This window comes from Nerophis ophidion, linkage group LG04 (assembly GCF_033978795.1).
Source record: "Nerophis ophidion isolate RoL-2023_Sa linkage group LG04, RoL_Noph_v1.0, whole genome shotgun sequence".
In the NCBI taxonomy this organism is placed as follows: Eukaryota; Metazoa; Chordata; class Actinopteri; order Syngnathiformes; family Syngnathidae; genus Nerophis; species Nerophis ophidion.
Window position 1 is genome coordinate 68,876,753 of NC_084614.1, and position 27,801 is coordinate 68,904,553.

The following is a 27,801-nucleotide window of genomic DNA, read 5'->3' on the forward strand; positions in this document are numbered from 1 at the left end:
CAGTAGATAACATGTGAATGTTTTGGTCTGCAGGCCCGTTCATGATGAGTCAGGTGTCGGCAGCTCTGAAGACGATCGCTAAAGATTTCAACATGGCCGCTTTAGTGAGAGAGATTCCATTAGCCGTCAGTCTGGCCAACATGCAAACGTCTCATGTTTGGCAGGTGACCAATCACGTGTCGAGGAACGCCGACGGCGAGCTGCAGCCGGGCCTCGGCGTGTCTTGGAGCCACGTCCCCAGAACCAGAGTTCTGCTGGAACGATCTCCAACCGTTGCCCTCCGCACACCCGCACTGCGCTCTGCCACCATCATCAAGTCCTCCAGAAGGGTAAGTCCACTTTCCTCTGGTAGCTATTTAGAGGTAGATATGAAAATGACATTTTACAGTTCTTAAAGGCCTACTGAAACCCACTACTACCGACCACGCAGTCTGATAGTTTATATATCAATGATGAAATATTAACATTGCAACACATGCCAATACGGCCTTTTTAGTTTACTAAATTGCAATTTTGAATTTCCCGCGGAGTTTCTTGTTGAAAATGTCGCGGAATGATGACGCGTGCGCGTGACGTCACGGACTGTAGAGGACATATTAGCGCAGCACCATTTGCGGCTAAAAGTCGTCCCTTTTCATCGCGCAATTAAACAGTATTCTGGACATCTGTGTTGCTGAATCTTTTGCAATTTGTTCAATTAATAATGGAGAAGTCAAAGTAGAAAGATGAAATTGGGAAGCTTCAGCCTTTTAGCCACACAAACACACGGCGATTCCTTGTTCAAAATTCCTGGAGGTGAAGCTTTACAATGGATCAGAGCGGTCAAGCGAACATGGTTCCCGACCACTTGTTATTCGATGAGATAATTGTGGTAAAAAGACGCCTCTTACCGGAGATCAGCTGAGCTTGTGCCGTCCATGCAGCTGCTGTCGACTTCCCTCAGAGACTGGCCTCAAGACACCCCTCCGACTATCAGGTACTATATAATCTCACTAAAACACTAGCAACACAATAGAAAGATAAGGGATTTCCCAGAATTATCCTAGTAAATGTGTCTAAAAACATCTGAATCCGTCCCAATGCAATCGCCTTTTTTTTTTAAACTTTATTTTTATTTTTCTAGTCCTTCGCTATCAATATATTCATCCACGCTCAAATTAATGGGGAAATTGTCGTTTTCTCGGTCCGAATAGCTCTTTTTGTTGGAGGCTCCCATTAAAAACAATGTGAGGACGTGAGGAGCCCTCACCCTTGTGACGTCATCGTCTGCGACTTCCGGTACACCAAAAGTTGCAATCTTTATCGTGGATGTTCTCTACTAAATCCTTTCAGCAAAAATATGGCAATACTGCGAAATGATCAAGTATGACACATAGAATAGACTTGCTATCCCCGTTTAAATAAGAAAATCTCATTTCAGTAGGCCTTTAAATACTTGTGCATGTCTCATGAAAGAAGCAAGAGGTAATAATTGTGATCTGGTAAAAAGAATACAAAATGATGCTTCAAACAAACTCCATTTTAAGTTTGATATTTTTTGATAAACATTGACATGTGTGTTTTCATCAGCCTTGTTTCATCCAAGCTGAGTTTGATCTTCAGTGGTGGAGTCGCTCCAAGCACGGAGCAACAGGCAAGAGGAAACTGCACCAAACGGATTCCTGACAAAGAAGTATGTACATTATGTACTCCTGATGCAGCTTCACTAGTCATTCTATTTACCTCTCAGATAAAGACTAAAATAAGTCTTTTTATGCTTCGTATTTTGCTTAGTAACGTGTGAAATGGTCTAAAATGAAGTATTTAACATTTCAGTTGGCTAATATAAATTACAATATAAGAAACTACCGTATTTTTCAGACTATAAGTCACAGTCTTCTCCACATTCCAGCCGGGGTAAGTAAGACCCGGCCAAACCAAAAAAATAAAAAATAATTTTTATTTTATTTTTTATTTTATATATATATATATTTTTTTAATAAGTCTCATTGCAAACCAAAAAAATAATTAAAATATATATATATTTTTTTTTATAGTTTGGCCAAGTCTCACAAAAAAACCGCGACTTATAGTCCGAAAAATACCCAATAAGATTAATATTTAAACGTTGACTGTATTTCCATAATTGATTTTATGATTGAGCATGTGTACCAAAAAAGTGTTCAATCATTTCTTCTAAATGATGCATCATCGTGGTTTATGACATGATTTTTTATTTAAAAAGCATATTACATGGTTTGTTTGAAAACAGCCAGTTGTCCTTTTACCAAAAGAAAAGCATGGTGTGTGCCTGTTAGAAAAAGTAACATTTTTATTCCCCTCTGAAACAGTCTTCAGTCCCTAGGTTACCATGGCGATGATGTGACGCTGTCGGTGAATGAGAAAGAGTGGTTCTATTAATGACTTTAACACAAAGAAGAAATAATCCAGAGACGCTAGCAGGGGGCGACCACACGGCGCCTGCGGATGCACTCCCATATCCACCGCGCCGACACTTTCTGCGCCCGGCTGTCCTCCACGGGCTCGCTCATCGTGTGCGTGGCCGAGGTGGAGTTGTACTCGGCCACCAGGTCACCGTCGTACGCCACAAAATAACGCCGTAACTTGTCAAAGTCGTCAGCGCCCGCAGGCAGGAAGAGCTTCACCCCACTGAAGATGTCCAACAGCGTCTGCAAGAGTGTGAATCAGGCCCATTTTAATACAGGTATTTCAAAAACATGAAGTGTTTATTACCCAACATGCTTCACTGCCTGTGGGACTCTTTTTTTTTTTTTTTTAACCAATAAATTGCAATCTAGGTTATTTAAATAACTGTTTGCGATTGTACAATATGTGACCATTAATGATGATTACTGAAGGGAATTACATTTAATGGCACTTTTCTCTAGAGCAGTGTTTTTCAACCTTTTTTGAGCCAAGTCACATTTTTTGCATTGAAAAAATGCGCCGGCACACCACCAGCAGAAATTATTTTAAAATTGATACTCACTTAACAGTAAAATGTGGTTGTCGCAATTGTTGGATATGACCTTAAAGCATAAGCAAGCATGCATCACTATAGCTCTTGTCTCAAAGTAGGTGTACTGTCACCACCTGTCACATCACATCATGACTTATTTTCACCTTTTTGCTGTTTTCCTGTGTAGTGTTTTACTTCTTGTCTTGCACTCTTATTTTGGTGGCTTTTTCTCTTTTTTTGTTGGTATTTCACTGTAGCAGTTTCATGTCTTCCTTTAAGCGATATTTCTACTTTGTTTTAGCAATCAAGAATATTTCAGTTGTTTTCATCCTTCTTTGTGGGGACATTGTTTATCATCATGTCATATTCAGTTGTACATTGTAGACGCCGTCTTTGCTCCACAGTAAGTCTTTGCTGTCGTCCAGCATTCTGTATTTGTTTACTTTTGTAGCCCGTTCGGTTTTAGTTTGGTTCTGCATAGCCTTACCTAAAGCTTCAATGCCTTTTCTTAGGAGCACCCACATTTTGATTATTTTTGGTTTAAGCATTAGACACCTTTTTACCTGCATGCTGCCTCCTGCTGTTACCGACATCTACAAAGCAATTAGTTACCGGCTGCCACCTACTGATATGGAAGAGCTCTAGACAGCACCGACACTCAACAACAACACATCAATTGCAGATTATAATTACTGGTTTGCAAAAAATATTTTTAACCCAAATAGGTGAAATTAGACAATCTCCCACGGCACACCAGACTGTATCTCACGGCACAGTGGTTGAAAAACACTGCTCTAGAGCGTCAACGTGCTTTACAAAGTGAAACCTATAATTACAACTTTAAGCTACATTTAAATCAGTGCCTGTGGGTAAAGTGTCTTGCCCAAGGACACAACGGCGGTGACGAGGATGGCAGAAGCTGGAATTGAGCCTGGAACCCTCAAGATGCTGACACAAAAGCTCTACCAACTGCGCCGAACGCCATTTATACTTGTGGTGTCATAAATTATTGATTTTCAAATGAATTGCAATTCAAACTTGTAACTATTTTTAATCTAAAAAATCAATAAAAACAAAGTAACTTTTCTTTTTAAATATATCCTGTCTGCTGATTAGTCACTCAGGCTAATCATATTGTTGATGATCTATATCTGCAGTACAGATTCGTTTTAGAAAAGTGTGGGATACTTCTTTTGTTGCCTTATTTATATTTCACTTTATTCAATGTTTGGGTAGACTTTTATTTAAAAGAAAACAGTTTTATTTTAGGTTATATAGAAATGTATCAGAGCTGTTTATTTTGTGGAGGAATGTAGGTAATCGTAAAACTGGCACCCAATGTTATTAGAAAAGTATGGATTTGGAATCAAGAAACAGTAGTCCCCAAAGATTCACAGCCAAAATATACACACACACACACACACACACACACACACACAGGACACAGATATACAATTGTGTGTACATATATGCATGTAGACATGTGTTTATACAGTATGTCTGTGTGTGTATATAAGTACACACATGTCTAGGCATGGATGTACGAATATACATAGTATATGCATATATTTATACATAGATGTGTGCATGAACCTGTCATAATGCACATGAATATTGACTCACATTTGCCTAAATAGAATGGTACATTCATTCCAACGTTAATTCAAATAATACACTGCGGGCCAGATTGAGGACGCTGAAAAGCCGTAGTTTTTTTTTTTTTTTTTAAATGACACTTTTAGACCAGTGTTTCTCAACCTTTTTTCAGTGAAGTACCCCCTGTGAACATTTTTTAAATTCAAGTACCCCTAACCAGAGCAAAACATTTTTGGTTCAATATAAGAGATAAAGAAGTAAAATACAGCACTATGTCATCAGTTTCTGATTTATTAAATTGTATAATAGTGCGAAATATTGCTCCTTTGTAGTGGTCTTTCTTGAACTAATTGAAAAAAAAGATATAAAAATAACTAAAAACTTGTTGAAAAATAAACAAGTGATTCAATTATACATAAAGATTTCTACACATACAAGTAATCATCAACTTGAAGTGCCCTCTTTGGGAATTGTAATAGAGATCCATCTGGATTCGTGAACTTAATCTAAGCATTTCTTCACAAAAAAAGAAATCTTTAACATCAATATTTATGAAAAAAATCTAGCTGTCAACACTGATAATTGCATTGTTGCATTTCTTTTCACACTTTATGAACTTACATTCATATTTTATTGAAGTATTATTCAATAAATATGATTATAAAGGATTTTTGAATTGTTGCTGTTTTTAGAATATTTAAAAAAAATCTCACGTACCCCTTGGCATACCTTTAAGTACCCCCAAGGAATATGCCTACCCCCATTTGAGAACCACTGTTTTAGACTAACATGTAACATCTAGCATGTTTTTGCCACTACCACATGAGCATAAGAATGACATCAGTCATGACCTATTATGCATATTAGATTAAACCAACCCACCGCTACAGATAGATCGTTGTCCTTTGGAAAACGTGTATACATTTTTTTAACTGCTGACTTATGTCTTAAAGGCCTACTGAAACCCACTACTACCGACCACGCAGTCTGATAGTTTGTATATCAATGATGAAATATTAACATTGCAACACATGCTAATACGGCCTTTTTAGTTTACTAAATTACAATTTTAAATTTCCCGTGGAGTTTCTTTTTGAAAACGTCGCGGAATGATGTGTGCGCGTGACGTCCCCGGTTGGAGGGGACATATTGGCGCAGCACTATTTGCAGCTAAAAGTCGTCTCTTTTCATCGCGCAATTACACAGTATTCTGGACATCTGTGTTGCTGAATCTTTTGCAATTTGTTCAATTAATAATGGAGAAGTCAAAGTGGAAAGATGGAATTGGGAAGCTTTAGCCTTTAACCACACAAACACACGGTGATTCCTTGTTTAAAATTCCCGGAGGTGAAACTTTCCTATGGATCAGAGCGGTCAAGCGAACATGGATCCCAACCACTTGTCAACCAGCAGTTTTCCATGAGAAAATTGTGGTAAATAGTTGCCTCTTACCGGAGATCAGCTGAGCTTGTGCCGTCCGTACAGCTGCCGTCGACTTCCCTCATACAGTGGCGTCAACACACCCATGGATACACCCTTCCGACTATCAGGTACTATATAATCTCACTAAAACACTAGCAACACAATAGAAAGATAAGGGATTTCCCAGAATTATCCTAGTAAATGTGTCTAAAAACATCTAAATCCGTCCCAATGCAATCGCGTTTTTTTTTGTTTTTTTTTTTCCTAGTCCTTCGCTATCAATGTCCTCAAACACGAATCTTTCATCCTCGCTCAAATTAATGGGGAAATTGTCATTTTCTCGGTCCAAATAGCTCTTTTTGTTGGAGGCTCCCATTAAAAACAATGTGAGGAGCCCTCACACAGGTGACGTCATCGTCTGCGACTTCCGGTAGAGGCAGGGCTTATCTGTTAGCGACTAAAAGTTGCGAACTTTATCGTCGATGTTCTCTACTAAATCCTTCCAGCAAAAATATGGTAATATCGCAAAATGATCAAGTATGACACATAGAATGGACCTGCTATCCCCGTTTAAATAAGAAAATGTCATTTCAGTAGGCCTTTAAGGCAGCATGGATGTATTTGTTGCAACTATGGTAATATTTTTTTAAATAGTACAGTACAAAAGCAGATTTTTTTTTACTCATCACATTACACACATCAAATAGTGTTGACAATGGGTAATATTTACTGACCTCGTCATTCCTGGGCTCCAGCATCTGAGGCGGTGCTGCTTTGGTCTTGGTGTGTCCGTTGCTGTCAACACTTTCACTCATCTTCACCTGCGAGGAAAGCAACCAATTGCAGATCACTTGCATAAACATTTCTTTCGAAAGCAAGTTTAGTACCTTCTTGGTTGCGGGAGCTTCTCGGACCGGGGTGTTTGGTTCAGACTTGACCACCTTACGTTTGGCGGGCGTGCTGTTGTCTATGGAGACGCACAACAAAGAATTTGAACTTCTGTTTCCAAAAAATGTCAAATAAGGAGCGACCACTCAGCTAAATATTTTATATTTGTTCTATCAGTTATATATCACTCAAAAATACAATCAACAGGTTTTGATCGGTCACTACAGGGGTCAGAGTTCAGCGCCGGTTGGCGGAAATGGAAAAAATGAAAAGGACACAAACACAAAATATCTAACTTGACATACAAAAAATGCATTTTTTGATCAATTGCCAAAAATAACTTGTCCTATTGTATTTGTCTTCATTGCAGCTTGTGTTTTGAAACGAAAAATTTAATGAAAACAAAGTGGGGGAAAAAAACTCAACAACCAAATTATTACTGATCAGCTCTATCAATCAATGTTTATTTATATAACCCTAAATCACAAGTATCTCAAAGGGCTGCACAAGCCACAACAACATCCTCAGGTCAGATCCTAAGCTGAGCTGAATGTTATTGTTCTAAAGGAGGGGTGTCAAACTTATTTTAGTTGGGAGCCACATGGAGGAAAATCTACTCCCAAGAGGGCCGGGCTGGTAAAATCACGGCACGATAACTTAAAAATAAAGACAACTTTAGATTGTTTTCTTTGTTTAAAAATAGAACAAGCACATTCTGAAAATGTACAAATCATAATGTTTTTTTTTTGTTTTTTTTTACAACTACAAGCTGCAGTAAATAGTATTTTATTTTTATTTGTCCTTATTTATACTTTCTGAATACATTATGTGATAATGTTCATCAGTCAACTCATTGGTGTTCATTTTCAATCTATCAAGATAAAAAAATAATATTAAAATCAAATTACAGATTGTTATTCGTGTAGTTTGCCCGAATTTTTGACTGGTGCACTTACATCATGTGGTTTATTTTTTTTTTTTACATATATAGCATCATCTACAAAGATAAAGAATTGCTACTCCGACATCTAGTGGACACATTTAGAACAGCAGTTTCTTTCATTAAAAATTTCGGCTAATTTTTATGCTTTGCAAACTCATCCCGCAGGCCGGATAAAACTTATTTTAAAGTTTTACTAATAAACATATTGATCAGCTGTATATGGAGATTAAATACAGTCCAAGTGTTGAAATGTTTGAATATTGGATTAATGCAATGGTACTCCATCTTCGTCTACTCAAACTAAAGGATGGGGTGGAGGGCATTTTAGTATGTTTTTGCACCTTTAAAACAGTACAGTATGATGGATAGATTTCTTTTTCATCCATCCATTTTTGTATAGAACTACAAAATGCAATTTTGGTAGACATTTTGTGTGAATGCGAAAGATTCAAAGCCAAACTGAAATGCTAACAGTTATGCTAGACAAGTAGCGTCAACAAAAAATATGAGCAAAAGGAGCTAAAAAAGGCTAGCATGCTATTAGCACTTCGCTAAAAATAGCTTGCTTGCAGTTAACGTTGGTCAAATACCAAAACATAAGACAGAGGTATATCTGCATACGGTAATTATTTTAAAAAAGCTAACATGCTAAAGCATACTAAGTGTAGCATACGTTAAGTACCAAAATATATTTAAAGCATACTAAGTGTAGCATACGTTAAGTACCAAAATATATTACTCTGCGATGTATACCTGTAAAATGTGTTAAAATAGTCAGCATGCTATTAGTACTACGCTAAAAATAACCCACTTGCAGTTATCGTTGGTAAAACACCAAAATAAATGACACAGAGGTATATCTGCAAAATTACTTAAAACAAAGCTAACATGCTAAAGCATCCTAAAATACTAACTGTAGCATACATGAAGTACCAAAATATATTAGTCTGCGATATATACCTGAAAAATGTGTTTAAAAAGTTAGCATGCTACAATAGCATACATTAAGCAGCAAAATATGACAATGGTATACCTATAAAATTTGATTAAAAAAATAAATAAAAAGCTAACAAGTAGCCTTTGGCAAGTAAAATGTTTGACGCTGAGGTGTATACCTGCAAATTTAGTACAAAAAAAAAGCTATCATGCTAATATTAGAATGATAACGATTGACGGGGCGTTAAATTAGCTACTAAGGCTACTCTTACAGCAAGCCGTCAAAAAGTACTTTCCTTGTGTGGAGACTTCAACATTGTGACCTCTTCAACCCTAATAAGCAAAAGTCTACGGACGACCTCATGGATACAATAAATAACATGAGTTTATGTCTTAAAATCACAAGTAGAGATGTCCAATAATATCGGGCTGACGAAATTATCAGGCGATAAATGCTTTAAAATTTAATATCGGAAACTATCGGTATCAGTTTCAAGGTTATCAGTTTCAAAAATTAAATTTATGACTTTTTAAAACGCTGCTGTGTACACGGACGTAGGGAGAAGTACAGAGCGCCAATAAACCTTAAAGGCACTGCCTTTACGTCCCGGCTCAGTCACACAATATCTATGACTTTTCACACACACAAGTGAAGGAAAGTATACTTGGTCAACAGCCATACAGGTCACACTGAGGGTGGCCGTATAAACAACTTTACTGTAACACTGTTACAAATATTTGCCACACTGTGAACCCACACCAAACAAGAATAACAAACACATTTTGGGAGAACATCTGCACCGTAACACAACATGAACACAACAGAACAAACACCCTTGCAGCACTAACTCTTCCGGGACGTTCCAATAAAATCCCCCCCAACCCCGCCCACCTCAACCTCCTCATGCTCTCTCAGGGAGAGCATGTTCCAAATTCCAAGCTGCTGGTTTGAGGCATGTTAAAAAAATAATGCACTTTGTGACTTCAATAATAAATATGGCAGTGCCATGTTGGCATTTTTTTCCATAACTTGAGTTGTTTATTTTGGAAAATCTTGTTACATCGTTTGATGCATCCAGCGGGGCATCACAACAAAATTAGGCATAATAATGTGTTAATTCCACGACTGTATATATCGGTATCGGTTGATATCGTAATCGGCAATTAAGAGTCCAATATCGGAATATCGGCAAAAAAGCCATTATCGGATATCTCGAATCACAAGTCCAGGCAGAATGAGTGAAGACGGTGCATGTAGAATGCACCATGCACAATGCTTATGACAGTCCATGGAAACAACTTAGAAAGAAGCAAAAGACAAACAATCAACCGTGAAAGACTAAACAATGCTTGCAACAAGATGAATACATGAAATAAAATATTTACAATACTAAGATCTGCGGAAGCAGAAAATAGGCACAAAACATCTAAGATCAAGCTAACCAGCATCTTAAGAACATGTAGGAAATCCTGTAAGTCAATCATTAGACAAGGATAAAATTAAAAATAATTAAAATGGCGCTTACTCCTCAGACGGAAACGTAAAAAAATGACAATATGAAGAAAGTAATTGAAAGCTTCAATAACTACTTTGTAAATATTGGACCAAAATATGTTTTTCTTCTAAAAGTTAGTGGGTGCGGCTTATATCCCGGTGCAGTCAATAGTCCGGAAATTATGGTAATTCCCACTATGTCTTAGATCATTAATAGAACTGGATAGTTATTTTTACCCTCTTATAGTCTGCAAATACCCGTATCAACAGCACATGCATTCATTATTACTACGTTAATATTAGATTAGAATAGAATGATTGTATTATCATGTCAGCACAATGAGATTATGACTATGCATATATTCCATGCATATTTGATCAAGTATATACTGTACATCAGATACTCAATGCCTTACCCAAGTACTTCTGCATTTTGTCGCTCTGTAAAATGGAACCTTGATTTACGAACGCCTCTATTTGCGGAATTTACGATCTACAAACTTTTGGATGGGCCCAAGTATGCCTCCGTGTGCGAAGCATGTCTCTGTGTATGAACGTTTCATTCAGCTCTGCCTGCCAGACAAAACTTTATTTATTTACTCATTTATTCTTCTGTTTGTGTTCCAGATCGAGTACAGGAGGTAAACAGAAATTGCTATAAAACAGAAAATGGGTAGGACTGAATAAGCTCTGCTTCTACCCACTTCTTTTCGGACAGGTTGTATTGAGAATGTGGAAATATGTAATGTATCATGTTATTTATTTTTTACAATTGCATGACACTTTGCGTTTCACACCTTAATTAATCCCAGCAATACCTATAAAAGACCACTAGATGTCAGCATTGCTCTGTAAACATTACAAGTCTATAACTCCGGAGTTAATCATATTAACTAACATGTTTCCAAGAGTACGACTCACTTGTCTTTTTGGGCGGGGCTCTTCCGTTCGCTGATGACAAGGAGGTGGGGGAGTTTCCGCCGCTGTCCCCTGGCGGCGAGCCCTTGTCCTCGCCGGACGGTCCCGCAGTCACTTTGAAGTCGCAGTTCTCTTTAGAGATTCGATACAAGTCCTGAAGCAAAGAGACCGTGTGTCAAAAATAAAATTTCCCGTTACAAGGCGCCGAGTCGTACCTTGAGCTGGTGCAGGTTGGTGGCGCTCTTCCAGTCCTTGTCGTCGCGGACACGAGTCATGCGGGGGAAGCGGATGGAGATGCCGTCGGCCGTGTGCATCTCCGATTTGGAGAACTCTGCGCCTGTTATCTCCCACACTGGCGCTTGCTGACACCACACAAAAACTGATCAGGAAAACACGCTGCTGCCTCGACTGGCAGACAACCACAATGCATCTCCCTCCCATGTCAAAAACTACATGCTTTGCTTTTCTTTTTTTCACATGTAGAAATCTTGCCTGTTACTCCAAACATTAAATATTTCACAAGTGTGCCAGATTAAACTCTGAAACAGATTAAATACCTCAACGCATATTAACTATGAAGGAATGTTTTTCTGCAACTCCTTGGAAGTCACAAAGAGTGCTTCCCCTTATGGGGACAGTAGGTAATTACAGTATAAAATGACTACATTCTGGCTGAGATCTACAATACCATCCATCCTTCCATTTTCTACCGTTTGTCCCTTTTTGGGGTTCGCGGGGGGTGCTGGAGCCTATCTCAGCTGCATTTGGGCCGAAGGCGGGGTACACCCTGGACAAGTCGCTACCTCATCACAGGGCCAACACAGATAGACAGACAACATTCACACTCACATTCACACACTAGGGCCAATTTAGTGTTGCCAATCAACCTATCCCCAGGTGCATGTCTTTGGAGGTGGGAGGTAGCCGGAGTACCCGAAGGGAACTTACGCAGTCATGGGGAAAAACATGCAAACTCCACACAGAAAGATCCGGAGCGAAGGATCAAACCCAGGACTACTTCGTAAGTGTTTTGCTCTCTTAAAAATATGAAAATAATATATAACATGTCATAGTTTAAAATTACTCAACAGCTTTTCTTTTTGGGGTGACGCCATGTAAATATTTACATTTTTACTTTACTTTTATTTAATATTTGTTGTATGTTCTAAATGTTGATTGAGACTCACCTCAGGGTTTCTAATAAGAAAATCCGGATAGTAGTTTTTCACAATTTTCAGCCAGCCAGGGATTTTACCAGGGTCCTAAAAAACCGAATCAGAAAATAAAAGGTAGTCAAAAAGGTTAATTCTGTTCTTATTCAAATGCTTTTTAAATTTGGTCTGGTGACCACACTGAAGAAGACTGCAGATGGCAGTGGAAACATGTCAGGTAAAAATTCCATCTAATAAACCGAAAATATGGTCTGATTACAAGAAAAATTTGAAAAGAAAATTGAAGAGAGAAGACGTTTTTGGTCTCGTATTCCGGGCAGGCCACCCTCTTTTGGCTGACCTTGCTGATTTTGATGACGTCCAGCTCTTTCTGGAGGCGAGCCAACATGGCGTCGTCGTAGCCTCCCGAGCACTTGGTGACCGTGCACCACTTTTTGGAGGCTGGGTCAAAGCAACCCATGAGAAAACTGGACATGATGCCCCCTGGTGATGAGAGATAAACATTCTACATTTAAAAAATCCATTAGCTCTGTTCAATACTTACCAGAAAATGTTCGATTATAAGCGTTATTAGAATCAGCATTTTTTTCCTTAAATTAGCCTAAAATGGCCAACAACTTTATTCTTGGTACAAATTTTTTTTCTTAAACAAACTACTGTAATCCTTTGTGATATTTCATATTTGGATTTGCTGGCGTTTCCATGTTGTATTCTCATATTAGTCTACCAGATGGCCCTACTTTTTCCCATTTAACGCATGCAACAACATTGCACACCTTTTTTTGTTTTCTGATTTAAAACCCACAAAAAAATCTGTTATATTTGTTTAAGGCAAAAATAGTTTGAAAAAGAATCCTATTTTTTAAAATGGTTTGGATAATATTTTAAATAATAAAGCTGTTATGCAAGCATACTGGTCTTAAAATGCTTAAAAGCTAAAAAAAAATAAATAAAAAAAAAATCATGTTAATTTCAAGCTCATACATTTCAAAGTATTGATACATTTAAAGTAACAAATTTAATATTTTGAATTTGTATGCCAGATTTTGGGAAAGGGGGCATTTTTGTTATCATTAATTGAGGATATGAGCTGAATTGACTGATATTTGTGTCATTGGCTTTGATGTGGTGCCTGATGATGTGGATTTGGGCAAGTGTGTTGGCGCTGGTGTAGGAGCAATAAAATCATAATTAATACACTTCCCAGCCAGCTCGGTGAGATGATGAAGTGCGCGGCGCGCCAACTTCCTGGGAGTTTAAATGCAGCACTAAAGCTGTCAGGAGGCAAAATGACGTAAAGTTTTACGGCGGGAAAACGACTCTGCAGCATTTGCACTAATGAAGAAGCGGAAGAAGAAATAATTTGGCTTCTCAAACACACACACTCACGCACCATTGGAGCCTTTGCCGTAGAAAGCCCCCAGAACCACCAGGTCTGCTGTGTCGGCCATGGCTCCCTCATTCAAGTAGTCCTTCTTAACCTTCAGCCAGTGGCGCTTGCCTGGTTCATAAGAGCCCTGACAGAAACACACTTCATCAACAACACTTCAACACTTTCTACAAGTCTACACTGACCTTCACGTCTTTAAGCACCAGGCCTTCAAGACCTTCTCTGATGACTCGAGTGATCATGTCAGCAAGGTCTCCAGCCCGCTGTAACACGCACACACACACGCGTGTGTAAGTCTAGCCCAACAGTTTATAGTAAAAAGAGTCATCGTGATCGGACTTACTGTGACGTGCTTCATCTCAGAGAAGAGGATTCGGTTGGGCACCACCACCATGTTGTCGTGCAGGAACTTCCTGCGTTCAGACAGCGGCCTAAACACAATAACACACTTTAACACTCCAGTAGGACAACATCGTACACCTAAATAGTTGATGCAACTTTTTCACTAATATTGAAGTATTGTTCCATAGCAATACTGATCCGATACAATAAGAATCATAAATACTTGTATTATTTTGTTGTGTTTAAAGTTAGAAAAGGGTTGGTCAAGTAGTCAAGCGGAGGACAATGGTAGGCATGAAAAACCTTACTTATCTATTATTAACTAGGAATGTAATAGTATCAAATCTCACGGTATGATATTGTGGTATATGTACCCAAAAAAAATAACAAAAAAAGAAACTGATTTTTGGCCTCCAATAAATGATTCTGATTCCTTAAAATATATTTTTTTATGAATGACAAAAGGAAAAAAAAATATTCGAATTTCAATATTATATTAACTAAAATATATATTCAACAATATAAAATTGTTAAGACTCTTTTTTTGGCGACTTAAAATAATATGTAAACATTCATACAATCTACTTCAGTTAATATATTTAAAAATAAGATTTTTTGAAATTACTCACTTAAAATAATATTGAAATTATTCTAAAATTGTAACAATAGAAAATTTAGACAGTTTAACCTACTAAAAAAAAATTAAAAAAAAAAAAAGATTATACGAAATAAAATCTAGGTAATTTGTGTAGGACACATTTTTGGCATATATTAAAACTTTAATTAAAATAAATACATTAAATGTATAGAAATTTAAGGCAAAAAACAGATTACTAGTATCCATTGATATAAAACTTTTCATTTTAACACCAGAAAAAGATTGTAATCTATTACAAACCTATTTGCTTCTTTTGGAACCTTACATTTCAAAAATACATAGTTAATCTACATAAAAAAATTATCAATATTATTGTAGCCAGTTCTTCACCATACGTGGCTAGAATATGTTAATTGAGTGTATTTTACACCGTATTACCTCTCCATTAGACTGGTGCCATTGAAGTAGATGCAGTCAAAAACAAAAAGGCACACGTTGGCATCTTGAAAGGCAGCTTTCTAAAAGACACATAGGACATTAGGTTTTACCACCATGACTTTGGAGTGATCCCAAAGATGCTAATTTGACACACATTCAGTGTACTCTGATACCTTGTGCACGCCCAAAGTCCCAAAGGGCAGCGGCTTGCTGGTGTTGGTGTCGATGAGCAGCACCTCGGCGTCCAAAATCATACTGTGGCCGCCGGGAAACGCCTGAGGGATGTACTCTTTGAAGTGGGCCACCTGGAATGCAGATTGGAAACTTTTAATTGAACCCATGTCGAACTGTATTTAGTAGTGGCTTGCCAATATGGGGATTTGATGTCCCGCAGCACCCTCTAGTGGTGAGAATGAGCTAAGGACAATGTGAATCCTGCAGTGTTTATGTCTGCATGCTGTGAGAACAAATGTTGATACACCATGGTGGCATGTGTCTCCGTTTCCTGCTGTGACAATCACTTGGGGGCTGCTAATCGTACAAGAGCATCACATGCATCATGTGTTTGTGTGTGTTGTTGTTGAGTACTGACTTTGTGCGGCAACACAGGCTTGAGGCTGCGGCTAAAGTAGCTGAAGTTGTCGCCGTTCTTGTGGACCTGCACACGCTCGCCGTCATACTTGATCTCCGAATACATGCCATTGGGGCATTTCTTCATGGCGTACTCGATTGACTTGCACGCCTCTGCCTGGGAATCAAAAAAAAAAAAAGACAAAGTCACAAAACCAAGAGAACATTTAGCTGTCAACGAGGGTTATTATGTTGCCGTTCTTTTATTTTATGACGTTGAAGCAATATTGGAAATCTATGTGTAATCTAGTCCTTTTTGCACTCTGTAAAAGGCATAAAGTTGGCCCGGAGGCTAACGTGAATTATGTTTGTGAGTCCACAGATGTGTTTTAAAAGTAATGTGTGAATCAATACATGTTTTGTAAATGCCTTCTTTGGCCCTCAGGCTATGTTTATAGTTGGAATATGCAACTTAAAATCATCAATCTGAAAAAGATTCTAAGCAACAATAGTTGAACAGGGCATCATGTATTAAGTGTGTAGAGGCACAAAAACCTGGCGTACGCCCTGTTTCACAGCAGAGCTGAGCTGTATCAAGAGTGAACAGAGCATAAATGCGGGGTGCTTCATGCCAACTTCATGTTTCACGTATGTAACATTTGTACATGTTGTGGATACTTTAGCGACACACAGTCATAGTCATTTTTCGCCAATGTATTTAATGCTCCGTATTCATATTATAATTTGTGAGAACTTCTATGAATTTAACTAGGCGATCATTTTGCCACCTATTGCTGTCACAATGTGTTCCTGGGCTCCCAGCACATCTTGGACAGCAGACGCTGAGGGTTGCGGCATAAATGGCACTGGAAACGGAGGGGGAACGGCACGACTTTGTGTCACGTGGTTGCTACTGCAAGTAGCTTTCCTGTGTTATAATACATTGAGTAATCAAAAAAGAGTCAAAGTCATTTGAATCCTTTTTGATAGTGCTGGCTTGTTAATATTTAAAATATTTCAAACCAAATATTACATAATTTTTAGATGAAACTCTAATCTGGCTGTGAGCAGGCTACTGTATAACACAGTGGTTCTCAAATGGGGGTACACGTACCCCTGGGGGTACTTGAAGGTATGCTAAGGGGTACGTGAGATTTTTTTTTTAAATATTCTAAAAATAGCAACAATTACAAAAACCTTTATAAATATTTTTTTCCTGAATAATAGTTCAACAAAATATGAATGTAAGTTCATAAACTGTGAAAAGAAATGCAACAATGCAATATTCAGTGTTGACATCTCGATTTTTTCTGGACATGTTCCATAAATATTGATGTTAAAGATTTCTTTTTTTGTGAAGAAATGTTTAGAATCAAGTTCATGAATCCAGATGGATCTCTATTACAATCCCCAAAGAGGGAACTTTAAGTTGATGATTACATCTATGTGTAGAAATCTTTTTTTATAATTGAACCACTTGTTTATTTTTCAACAAGTTTTTAGGTATTTTTATATCTTTTTTTCCAAATAGTTCAAGAAAGACCACTACAAATAAGCAATATTTTGCGCTGTTATACAATTTAATAAATCAGAAACTGATGATATAAAGCTGTATTTTACTTCTTTATCTTTTTTTTCAACCAATAATGCTTTGCTCTGATTAGGGGGTACTTGAATTAAATAAAAATTCACAGGGGGTACATCACAGAAAAAAGGTTGAGAACCACTGGTATAACACATTGTGTTGTCACTCACCTCATATAAAAGTATTACTTATCATTGCAGCGACTATCTTTTCAAACGAGGTTCAGTAGGGCTGCACAATTAATACCTTTTATTCGTGATCACGATATTGGCAGCTACGATTAAATGAGGGTGATCGTCAGGGATAATATTTAAAAAACAGGCTGAGCTACATTTCAAAATTAACTCGTTCACAAGTCAGCCAACCACCAGGGAGGCAACCAATAGACAGTGCACTCATGTGAGAGCGAGTAAGAATGAGTGTGAGGTGAGAAGTTAAAGGTAGATCAGCCAGGAGCTCCCAAAAATATTAGGAAAAATATATACCGTATTTTTCGGACTATAAGTCGCAGTTTTTTTCATAGTTCGGCCGGGGGTGCAACATATACTCCGGGGCGACTTGTGTGTGAAATTATTAACACATTACCATAAATATCAAATAATATTTTTTATCTCATTCGCTGAAGAGACCAAGAAAATGTCAGCAATCGTCACACACACTTCAACCAATAAGGATTTGGCGGGGGAGGGTCATGGCAGAAGTGCATTGTGGGTCATGGAATGCTACATGCTACTGCCGTAGCTATTAGAATGGATAATTTCATCGTTGGCGGTAACTTATAAAAACTGATAAGGGCTGAACAAAAATGGCACCGAAAAGGAGATCACGTACTGCAGATTACAAGCTGGACATAGTGAAATATGCAGCAGAAAACGATAAGAGGAAGCGGCGCATACCTTTGGAGTTGACAGAGTTGTTTAGAAGCGACATCGAGGAAGAAGATTTTATCGGATTTATCGATTAGGAGTGACAGATTGTTTGGTAAACGTATAGCATGTTCTATATGTAATAGTTATTTGAATGACTCTTACCATAATATGTTACGTTAACATACCAGGCACGTTCTCCGTTGGTTATTTATGCATCATATAACGTACACTTATTGAGCCTGTTGTTCACTATTCTTTATTTATTTTAAATAGCCTTTCAAATGTCTATTTTTGGTGTTGGATTTTATCAAATAAATTTCCCCCAGAATTGCGACATATATATGTTTTTTTTCGTTCTTTATTATGCATTTTCGGCCGGTGTGACGTATACTCCAGAGCAATTTATAATCCGAAAAATACGGTACATTATTACAACGGTCCTCACGCAGAGTTACCCACAGGGAACCACAGGCACACATTTTAACCCCGGAACATGACCGCACGCCTCGCTATTCTTGAGGCACTCCCGCTTGTTTTGTGAAAACCGGAAATGCTCCTGTGCGGATGAACCAACAACAAATGGCACAAGTTCCAGGGCAAAGCTGCAATGATGCGCACATCCAAGCAAATTATTGATTTGCAGAGATACGTTAAGCATTAACAAAACTTCCTTCTTTCCTCAACCGCCATTTTTTGTCCGCACTTTAAAGCTGGTTGCTAACACAGTAAGTTGCCGCTACCGGCGAAAAACCCCAAAGAACAGCTACAAAAGCAGGGGTGCCCAAATTACAGATAACCGTACCATATACATCTACAGCTCAAAGACACGCCAAAATAACGGCTGTAATAATGTTTTGTTAGGCCAAAGACATACGTCCTATATATACTGTGAGAAGTACAACGAATGTGTTCCTTTGTATGTGACTTTGGTGCTTAATGTTATTTTTTCACTTGTTTGCACTTTATAATCGCACCATGCAATGGCACATTTATTTTGGTTAGCACTGTGTCTTTTGTACATTTTTTTCTATTAATAATAAATAATTTTTATAGTTTCATTTTAAAATAAAAGCCAAGATCACAAACGGTTTGTTGAAAATATAAAGTGCAATAACATGTACTAATTAACTGTAAATAATCGTGAATTCAATATTGATAAAAAATAATTGTGATTGTTATTTTGGCCATAATCCTGCAGCCCTAGATTTTAGCACTACTTGATTTCCGGTCCTCTCAGCTGTTTCAGCCATCACATCTATCTTCTTCTTCAACTTCTTCCTTATATCCAACTATTTATTTTCAATTTCAGCCTGTGTGCGGTTGTCGTACACTTTATCCCACTCAAACTTTTTTTGTTCACTTGAAATCACAGAAAGAAGCTCCTCCTACTCCTTGGGGGTGAATTGTGATTGGGCAAAAGGTGGAATCTCGGGCACATGGTAAATTTCATTTTGATTTGCCCATTTATAAGGGGGCATAGCCTGGGCGTGCCCAGCCAGGCCAACATGTGCAGTCAATACCACCTTGATGGGGATGTAGTGTGCTTGGATTAATGCGTGCAGACACTTTATTACATCAGAGGTTTTTTTGCGTACGCAGTTCTATAGATTTGAGCTTATACCAATTTTAGTAAGAAATACACACAGCTCTCAATAAATGAGGCCCGGGGGCTGTTGGCTTATCGTAGTGGTGACTAAGGGTGCTGCCGCAAAGTGGACTAAGCCATCATTAGCGCAATTATGTTGTTGTTAGCGGGACTCACCAACATGGGCTGAACCGGGGTCATGAGCGACGCCTCTATGGTCAACAGTTTCCTCGGTCCCGACCCGTTGGACGCCTCCTGCTGATTTCTCAGTACCCGCTCGATCACGTCACCCAAATTTCGGGAGGCCTTGAAGGCATCGTAGGCGTTCGGGTCGACGGCGTCCAGCCTGACAAAAATGACAGGCGAGCATGAAAATTAAGATTTTTATTTTTCAGTGTTAATGTGTGAAAGGAGACACTTACACGTGTTTTGCTCCTGAGTTCATCTTCAGGTCGTGCTTGATGAGACGTATGATGCATTTGAGGTCGTTGCTGGTGCATCTGTGATGGAAGAGGTTTCATTGTTAGTTGTGTTCTGGTAAAAACCGATGTAGGCTGGCTTCATACGTTTTGTGCCGCTAATAGTCCTGCAGGCGGCGCCCATACCCATTAATCAACAAGTAACGAGGTAGTGATTGGATTACTTTTTGGCGACATCCTCCAGCTCGCTCTGTTGCTCGTCCTCCTTGGTGAGCTGGGCGAGGCGGGTCAGCGACGCATCTACTTCCTGGAGGGTCAGGAGGCTCTTAGCCGACGGCGGAAATGCTTTGCTCTCGTCGAAGAACATCCGTACCGTTTCTGACACATCACCCTTAGAAAAAAAGTAGCAAAAAACTGCACATGTTTGTTTTTAGGCATCATTTCTGCCATGCTAAACAGAATGTAAATTTAAATGAAAAGTAAGCTAGAGATGCTCACAGACATAAAACATTTTTTTTACACACATTAGCAATACTCTGAATGCGCTTGTCTCAGCATTCACATGATTTTTGTTGTACAATAGCAAAAGTGTGAATGGTCGTTTCTCATCATTAACGCTTAGGTTATTATACAATAAACAGTGTGTATGTTGACCAATGCGAAAATACAGTCTGGCTCCGTTTTTACTGCACACCAAATCTGACTTTTTTGCCCTCAAGTGACACAGATTGATTTTTTTTGCCATTTTAAACGCTCCAAAGTACTTCAGATCTGATCTTTCCGCATCAGATTCAGGCCACATCGGGAGATAGTCCAAATCCGATTGGAATCTGATCTTTTCAATTGTGACTTCAGTCTAAACGCAATGCAACACGAATGTGACCCTTATGTGACTTTTTTGTCAGCCTTGGGCAAGCTATGTTATTTGTGTGCGCAGGGAAAAATACAGCCTGCCAGCAGATGTGGATACTTTATCACAACATCCAGTTTCGGTGAGCAAAGTCTGTATTGGACAGCAGGGTTTTTTGTGCATCACTAGTCAATAGTGCACAAATAATGGCTATATGTAATATATGAATATATATTTTGATTCAGAAGAAATAACGATTGTTGAAGAACCGGAAAAGATGCAGTGGCACATTTGTTTACATGCGAGTTGAAAAATAAAGCTATCGTTGTAGCAACTTTTTAATCTAATTTATGAAAATTCAGTCAACTTCCTTTGTTTTCACTTTATTGAACTGCACATTCAAGTGAGGTTGAGGCCACATTTTGGGCCTGTGCGCATTTACACTGCTGTCTGATAAAGGTCACATTTTACTTGCAATGTAAACAGTTGGCTAGAAAAAAAAATCTGATATAAAAAAATCTGATTTGGTCCACTGTGACCTACAGTGGACCAACAGTGAGAAACTGAGAATGCTCGTCTCTTAGCATTCACACTATTTTTATTGTATAGCAGGTGTGAATGCTGTGAGACAAAAATTCATAATTTTGCTATGAAACAATATGTGAAAATTGAGAGGTGCTAAAAGATAGGGTTGTGTTCAAATAGTCAAATATCCAAACTTTTGCTACCTATTGGTTCCTGTTTTTGTGTATTTGAGATCTGCATTATGCAAATGCAAAATCAAAAAATGAAAGCATGGTGGAGGTATTCATGCTTCCTCCAAACATACTGCTTGGGATTTGCACAACTTGATGTTTTTCCCAACCATTGAAGTCAGCGAATATCTCCATACATGGTATAGTTTTACCCAAAGTGCTTTGTGCGTGTCCGCCATTGTAGTCAAAAATTCCTTTTTATCGCTATCCTCTTGTTGTGGGGCAGACTGGCTTGTAGATGGACATGCATCTTCCGCTTTTGCCATTTCTATAGTTCTCATTCATATTTGACAGTAAATTCCACATGGCTATTGGGAGAAGAGGCTATAAAAGTGGAGTCACATAAATAATACCACCCACAAAACTGAAGAGAGGGTCGAACATAATCTATGCACAATTTTGACCAAATAACCACCATTACATGTTATGTAGACTACAAGGAAATTTTTAAATGTAGAAAAAAAATCATATGACACCCATAAAAAATTGCCATATATTCGACAGATCATCGACGACAGACAGAATCTCATCAGATTTGACCATGAAAATCTTAAACCGAAAACAAACCTAACAGAAATATTTTCAAGACACATTAGCAATAGTGTGAATACCCATATCTCAGCATTCACACAATTGTATTAGTATAGCAAGTGTTACTGCTAAACGACAAAAAAAAATCACACTTTTGCTACTATACAACAAAATGTGTCAAAAGTGAGAGATGCTAAAATACATTATTTTTACACACATCAGGAATAGTGTGAAGGCCTATGTCTTAGCATTCATGCAGTAAATGAGGAGCAATAGAAACAGTGCGAATGCACAGGAGCAGCTTATTGCACAAGAGTGGCGTTTTGGGAGGACCAACCTTCTCCAGGTCGCGAACCATGTCGTCCTGGTTGCATCTGAAGATGCGACTGAAGAGTTTGACGATCTGCTTGTCGTTAAGGTTGTAGACACTTTTGACGACACCGGGCAGCAGCAGCTTCACCGTCAGGTACAGATTTCCATGGAACTTATCTACAATTGCACATAGCGAATAGAAACTATTCACTTTGGATTCAATCTTTTTTTAAATTACTTGTAAGTTTTAGCCGTGCAAACCTCCGCCCGTGCCCTTCCGGAGGAACTTCTCGATGATCTGTGTCTTGACGTTGTAGCTGTTGTTCTCAGCCACCGTGGCACACAGCTTCCGGAACTCTCGAAGGAGGCAGTCCTTGTGCTTGGGATCGCACAGCTGCGCGGCCAAGGTGCTGCCTTGGCTGGCTTTGGCAGGCGGGGAAGAGAATGAGGAAGGGGAGGAAGTGGAGGACGACGGCCCACTTGAAGTGCCCGCCTTTGCAGCTGCATAGGACATGCGAGGTATTACGCTATTCAGAATGGACTTTTGTCGTCTTTCGCGAGTTAGAAGTGTCTTACCGGTGAAGCCTGAAAACTTTCGCGGTGCGTTTGCTGAGGGATCTGCCAGGGGAGGGGACTGGAGCGTGCCCGACGTGTTTAACTTGGCCTGCACCTTCTTTTTTGGCGTGGAGTTGACTTTAGCCATCAACTCTGCGATACATGAACAAGAGAAACTTTAAAAAAATGCATGTTATTGGATGAGAAGGTGTCTCCAAACTTTTGACAGCACAATAATAAATACAAGAAACCTCTAAAATGTGCATAATTTGGACTTTGACCTAAAATAAATACGCCTTGAATGTCCAGTCTTAGTTTACAGCTAGAAATTGACATGATTAGTTTTTTTCCAACCACTGGAACGGAGAAAGTGATCAAGTGTGAAGGACAGAACTGGAGAAAGAAATCATCAAAATCCTGACAGACTGTGTAGCCGATTTTGCGAGGCAGTGAGTGTAGCCCCATACAAAAGCCAGCGATAACGCAATCGAAATATCTTTAAACAGCGGACATTTATGCATGAAAATATAGATAAAATGCTGATGTGACAGAAAAGCAGCTCAAAGATACCGTGGTAGTCTGTTCTCCAAGGTAAATGCTGGATAGGGCTGCGAATCTTTGGGTCTCCCACGATTCGATTCAATATCGATTCTTGGGGTCGCAATTTGTTTAAATATCGATTTTTTCGATTCAACGCAATTCTCGATTAAAAAACGATATTTTTCCGATTCAAAACGATTCTGTATTCATTCAATACATAGAATTTCAGCAGGATCTAACCCAGTCTGCTGACATGCTAGCATAGTATATATTTTTTGAAAAAGCTTTTATAATTATAAAGGACGATGTTTAATCAACTGATTGCAATAACGTAAATTTATTTTAACTATTAAACAAAAAATATGCCTTATTTTATCTTTGTGAAAACAAATTGACACAGTGTGTTGTCAAGCTTATGAGATGCGATGCAAGTGTAAGCCACTGTGACACTATTGTTTGTTTTTTTTTATAAATGTCTAATGATAATGTAAATGAGGGATTTTTAATCACTGCAATGCTGAAATTATAACTAATATTGATACTGTTGTTGGTAATATTCATTTTTGTTTCACTACTTTTGGTTTGTTCTGTGTCGTGTTTGTGTCTTCTCTCAATTGCTCTGTTTATTGCAGCTCTGAGTGTTGCTGGGTTAGGTTCGGTTTTGGAATTGGATTGCATTGTTATGGTATTGCTGTGTAGTGGTTTGTTGGATTGATAAAAAAAAAGAAAAAAAAACTATTTAAAAAAAAAAAAAAAGAGAATCTATTCTGAATCGCACAACGTATTCGATTCGATTCGTATTTCCCACCCCCCTAATGCTGGACATAATTACATTCGTAAAACTATTGTAGTTTCTACTACATTATATTGTACATTTTTTCAACAATATTTCATAACCAAAAATGTGTTTTTCTTTTTAAAAGGTAATTCACATGCTAAAATTCTGTTGTCTTTTGACTGATTTCAATTTCAATTGGCGGCATTGATTTGAGTTACAAAATCAATCATAGATGGAATTAAGCTTGTAAATGTATTTCCAAGTTAACGTGTTTTGTACCCGAGACATGTTTATTGATGAGTTCCTTGTCCTCATCCTGCAGCTCCTCCCAGCCTTCCAGATCGGTGATGTCCTCGATCTTCTTGGTGGTGGCCCGGGCACGCTCCAGCTTCTCGAACATGCACTTGACGTGGTACCACTCCTTCATCTCGCCCGCCGACTCGCTGAAAGGGTTGGGCACGATCTTGCCGATGCGCGTGATGCCCTTGCCGATCTTCTCCTTGCACTTCTTGCATCCCGCCGTGCCGCGCTTGGCGTACTCTACCAGGAAGCGCTGGTCAGACATGGCGGGCTGGGGGAGGCTCCGACGTGGGAAAAGCGGGTCGTTACGCAAGGGCAGCGGCGAGAAGAGATGGTGGACTTTCCGGGAGTGAGCAGACGGGGGTTTGAAATACGAAGAGGCTCTGAAGAGATGAGCGGTGAGGGGTCGTAGGTTGAAAGTCTTTTTTGCTAATATGATGAGCGACCGCTGCATCAGCAAGTCAAATTACAACCTAAAGAGGGGAGAATTGCATGAATGCTTATAAAATACCAAACATGGAGCAAGTACAAACCCCGTTTCTGTATGAGTTGGGAAATTGTGTTAGATGTTAATATAAACGGAATACTATGATTTGCAAATTATTTTCAACGCATATTCAGTTGAATATGCTACAAAGACAACATCTTTGATGTTCAAACTAATAAACATTTTTTTTTTGCAAATAATCATTAACTTTAGAATTTGATGCCAGCAACACGTGACAAAGAAGTTGGGAAAGGTGGCAATAAATACTGATAAAGTTGAGGGATGTTCATCAAACACTTATTTGGAACATCCCACAGGTGTGCAGGCTGCTTGGGAACAGGTGGGTGCCATGATTGGGTATAAAAGCAGCTTCCGTGAAATGCTCAGTAATTCACAAACAAGGATGGGGCGAGGGTCACGAATTTGTAAGCAAATTGTCGAGATGTTTTAGAACAACATTTCTCAACAAGCTATTGCAAGGAATTTAGGGATTTTACCATCTACAGTCCGTAAAATCATCAAAAGGTTCAGAGAATCTGGAGAAATCACTGCACGTAAGCGATGATATTACGGACCTTTGATCCCTCAGGTGGTACTGCATCAAAAACCGATATCAGTGTGTAATGGATATCACCACATGGGCTCAGGAACACTTCATAAAACCACCGTCGGTAACTACAGTTGGTTGCTACATCTGTAAGTGCAAGTTAAAACTCTACCATGCAAAGCAAAACCCATTTATCAACAACACCAAGGAAGGCCGCCGGCTTCGCTGGGCCTGAGCTCACCTAAGATTGAATGATGCAGAGTGGAAAAGTGTTCTGTGGTCTGACGAGTCCACATTTCAAATTATATTTGGAAACTGAGGACGTGGTGTCCTCTGGAACAAATAGGAAAATAACCATCCGGATTGTTATAGGCGCAAAGTTTAAAAGCCAGCTGTGTGATGGTATGGTGGTGTATTAGTGCCCAAGGCATGGGTAACTTACACATCTGTGAAGGCACCATTAAAGCTGAACGGTCCATACAGGTTTTGGAGCAACATATGTTGTCATCCAAGCAACGTTATCATGAACACCCCTGCTTATTTCAGCAAGACAATGCCTAGCCACGTGTTACAACAGCGTGGTTTCGTAGTAAAAGAGTGCGGGTACTTTCCTGGCCCGCCTGCAGTCCAGAAGTGCTCCCATCGAAAATGTGTGGCGCATTATGAAGCGTAAATTACGACAGCAGAGACCCCGGACTGTTGAACGGCTAAAGCTCTACAAAAAACAAGAATGGGAAAGAACTCCACTTTTAAAGCTTCAACAATTAGTTTACTCAGTTCCCAAACGTTTATTGAGTGTTATTAAAAGAAAAGGTGATGTAACAGTGGTGAACATGCCCTTTCCCAACTACTTAGGCGCATGTTGCAGCCATGAAATTCTAAGTTAATTATTATTTGCAAAAAATATATATATAAAGTTTATGAGTTTGAACATCAAATATCTTGTCTTTGTAGCATATTCAACTAAATATGGGTTGAAAAGGATTTGCAAATCATTGCATTCTGTTTATATTTACATCTAACACAATTTCCCAACTCATATGGAAACGGGGTTTGTATACAACATTAAGAAGGAAACTTGCAAAATATATAGTGAATATACGACGTGCCTAAACTACCTTGCTGGGGCACACAAGAGTTGTTAGGAAGACCTTTTTTTTAATTATGTGCTTGCCTTATTTACACAAGTGAATGAATATTGTGGCTATATTGTGAAGGGGTATTCAATGTTTCAAATTTCTCCAATATCTCAATTGTTGAGTCATCAGGACAACGTATGTTAGCAGCTAAAAGTATACAAACATAATCTTTAAAAAAAAACTAAGCCATTTTAAAGCGATGTGTAAATATGACTACACATCGGCTAAAATTAAGCTAACAGGTCGGCGAGTATTGTTGCCTCTACACACGCTCACTCACTACAATACAATAAAACACAACTAGAACCACATCCTACACACACATCGACCATATTTAGGAGTTTAATTGACGTTTATGGACAAGTTTGGCCACTGTACCTTGAAAACGTTTGGCAAAATGCAGCTTCGCTTAAACCGTGGCTTCGTGTCATTGTTGCAACGACGTCAAGTCAGCATTAATTGGACAGTCGCGGTATGGTCACTTCCGGTTTGAAAAAACGTCGAAGTGGCCGCTGTGGCTTGTTAAAAACTTGTAATTATCAGCAGCTGGGTATTGCTGGTATGCTAGATTCATAATCATGTATTTTAAACCAGACAGACCGCGTAAAGCCTGACTAAGTGTTCACTACACTTGTTTTATTATGACGTGTACACCATTTACATCCGGTACAACTTCAACATAATATGCCTCTTTTTTAAAGGGCGGGCGGCGGCTTGTTGGCGCATGTCTGTTTCGATCACCCGCTCGCATAAGCGACTACGGCAGCCATATTGAAGCGGTACACTCAGCCACATAGCACATAGCATGCATGTTAGAAGTTGGTTTTAAAGGCCTACTGAAATGAGATTCTCTTATTTAAACGGGGATAGCCGGTCCATTCT

At 38.8% G+C, this 27,801-nt stretch overlaps 2 protein-coding genes across 5 annotated transcripts in view; one reads left to right on the forward strand and one right to left on the reverse strand.

The window, feature by feature from the left end:
* The window catches only part of rad51d (RAD51 paralog D), a 36,225-nt gene extending 32,167 nt beyond the window's left edge, over window positions 1-4,058 (forward strand). For 2 of the 4 annotated variants that reach the window (XM_061898880.1, XM_061898881.1), the window contains 4 exons: window positions 34-104; window positions 165-329; window positions 1,570-1,672; window positions 2,331-4,058. In XM_061898880.1, coding sequence (XP_061754864.1) covers window positions 34-104; window positions 165-329; window positions 1,570-1,665 — 332 coding nt within the window. In that variant the 3' untranslated portion in view covers window positions 1,666-1,672; window positions 2,331-4,058. Of the gene's footprint in view, window positions 1-33; window positions 105-164; window positions 330-1,569; window positions 1,673-2,330 lie in introns of those variants that run through there. The other 2 variants (XR_009806566.1, XM_061898882.1) reach the window with 2 other exon arrangements.
* lig3 (ligase III, DNA, ATP-dependent) lies at window positions 2,197-27,499 on the reverse strand. Its single transcript, XM_061898879.1, has 21 exons — window positions 27,298-27,499; window positions 24,726-25,219; window positions 23,150-23,281; window positions 22,835-23,074; window positions 22,599-22,750; window positions 20,350-20,516; window positions 20,129-20,206; window positions 19,884-20,052; window positions 15,690-15,845; window positions 15,271-15,402; window positions 15,098-15,177; window positions 14,063-14,150; window positions 13,905-13,982; window positions 13,723-13,846; window positions 12,670-12,812; window positions 12,345-12,419; window positions 11,373-11,519; window positions 11,161-11,311; window positions 6,865-6,944; window positions 6,712-6,798; window positions 2,197-2,669 (listed from the first exon to the last, which is right to left on the reverse strand). The coding sequence occupies exons 2-21, from the start codon at window positions 25,198-25,200 to the stop codon at window positions 2,436-2,438; spliced, it is 2,988 nt and encodes a 995-aa protein (XP_061754863.1). The 5' UTR covers window positions 25,201-25,219; window positions 27,298-27,499; the 3' UTR covers window positions 2,197-2,435.
* Window positions 27,500-27,801: the final 302 nt, after the last annotated feature.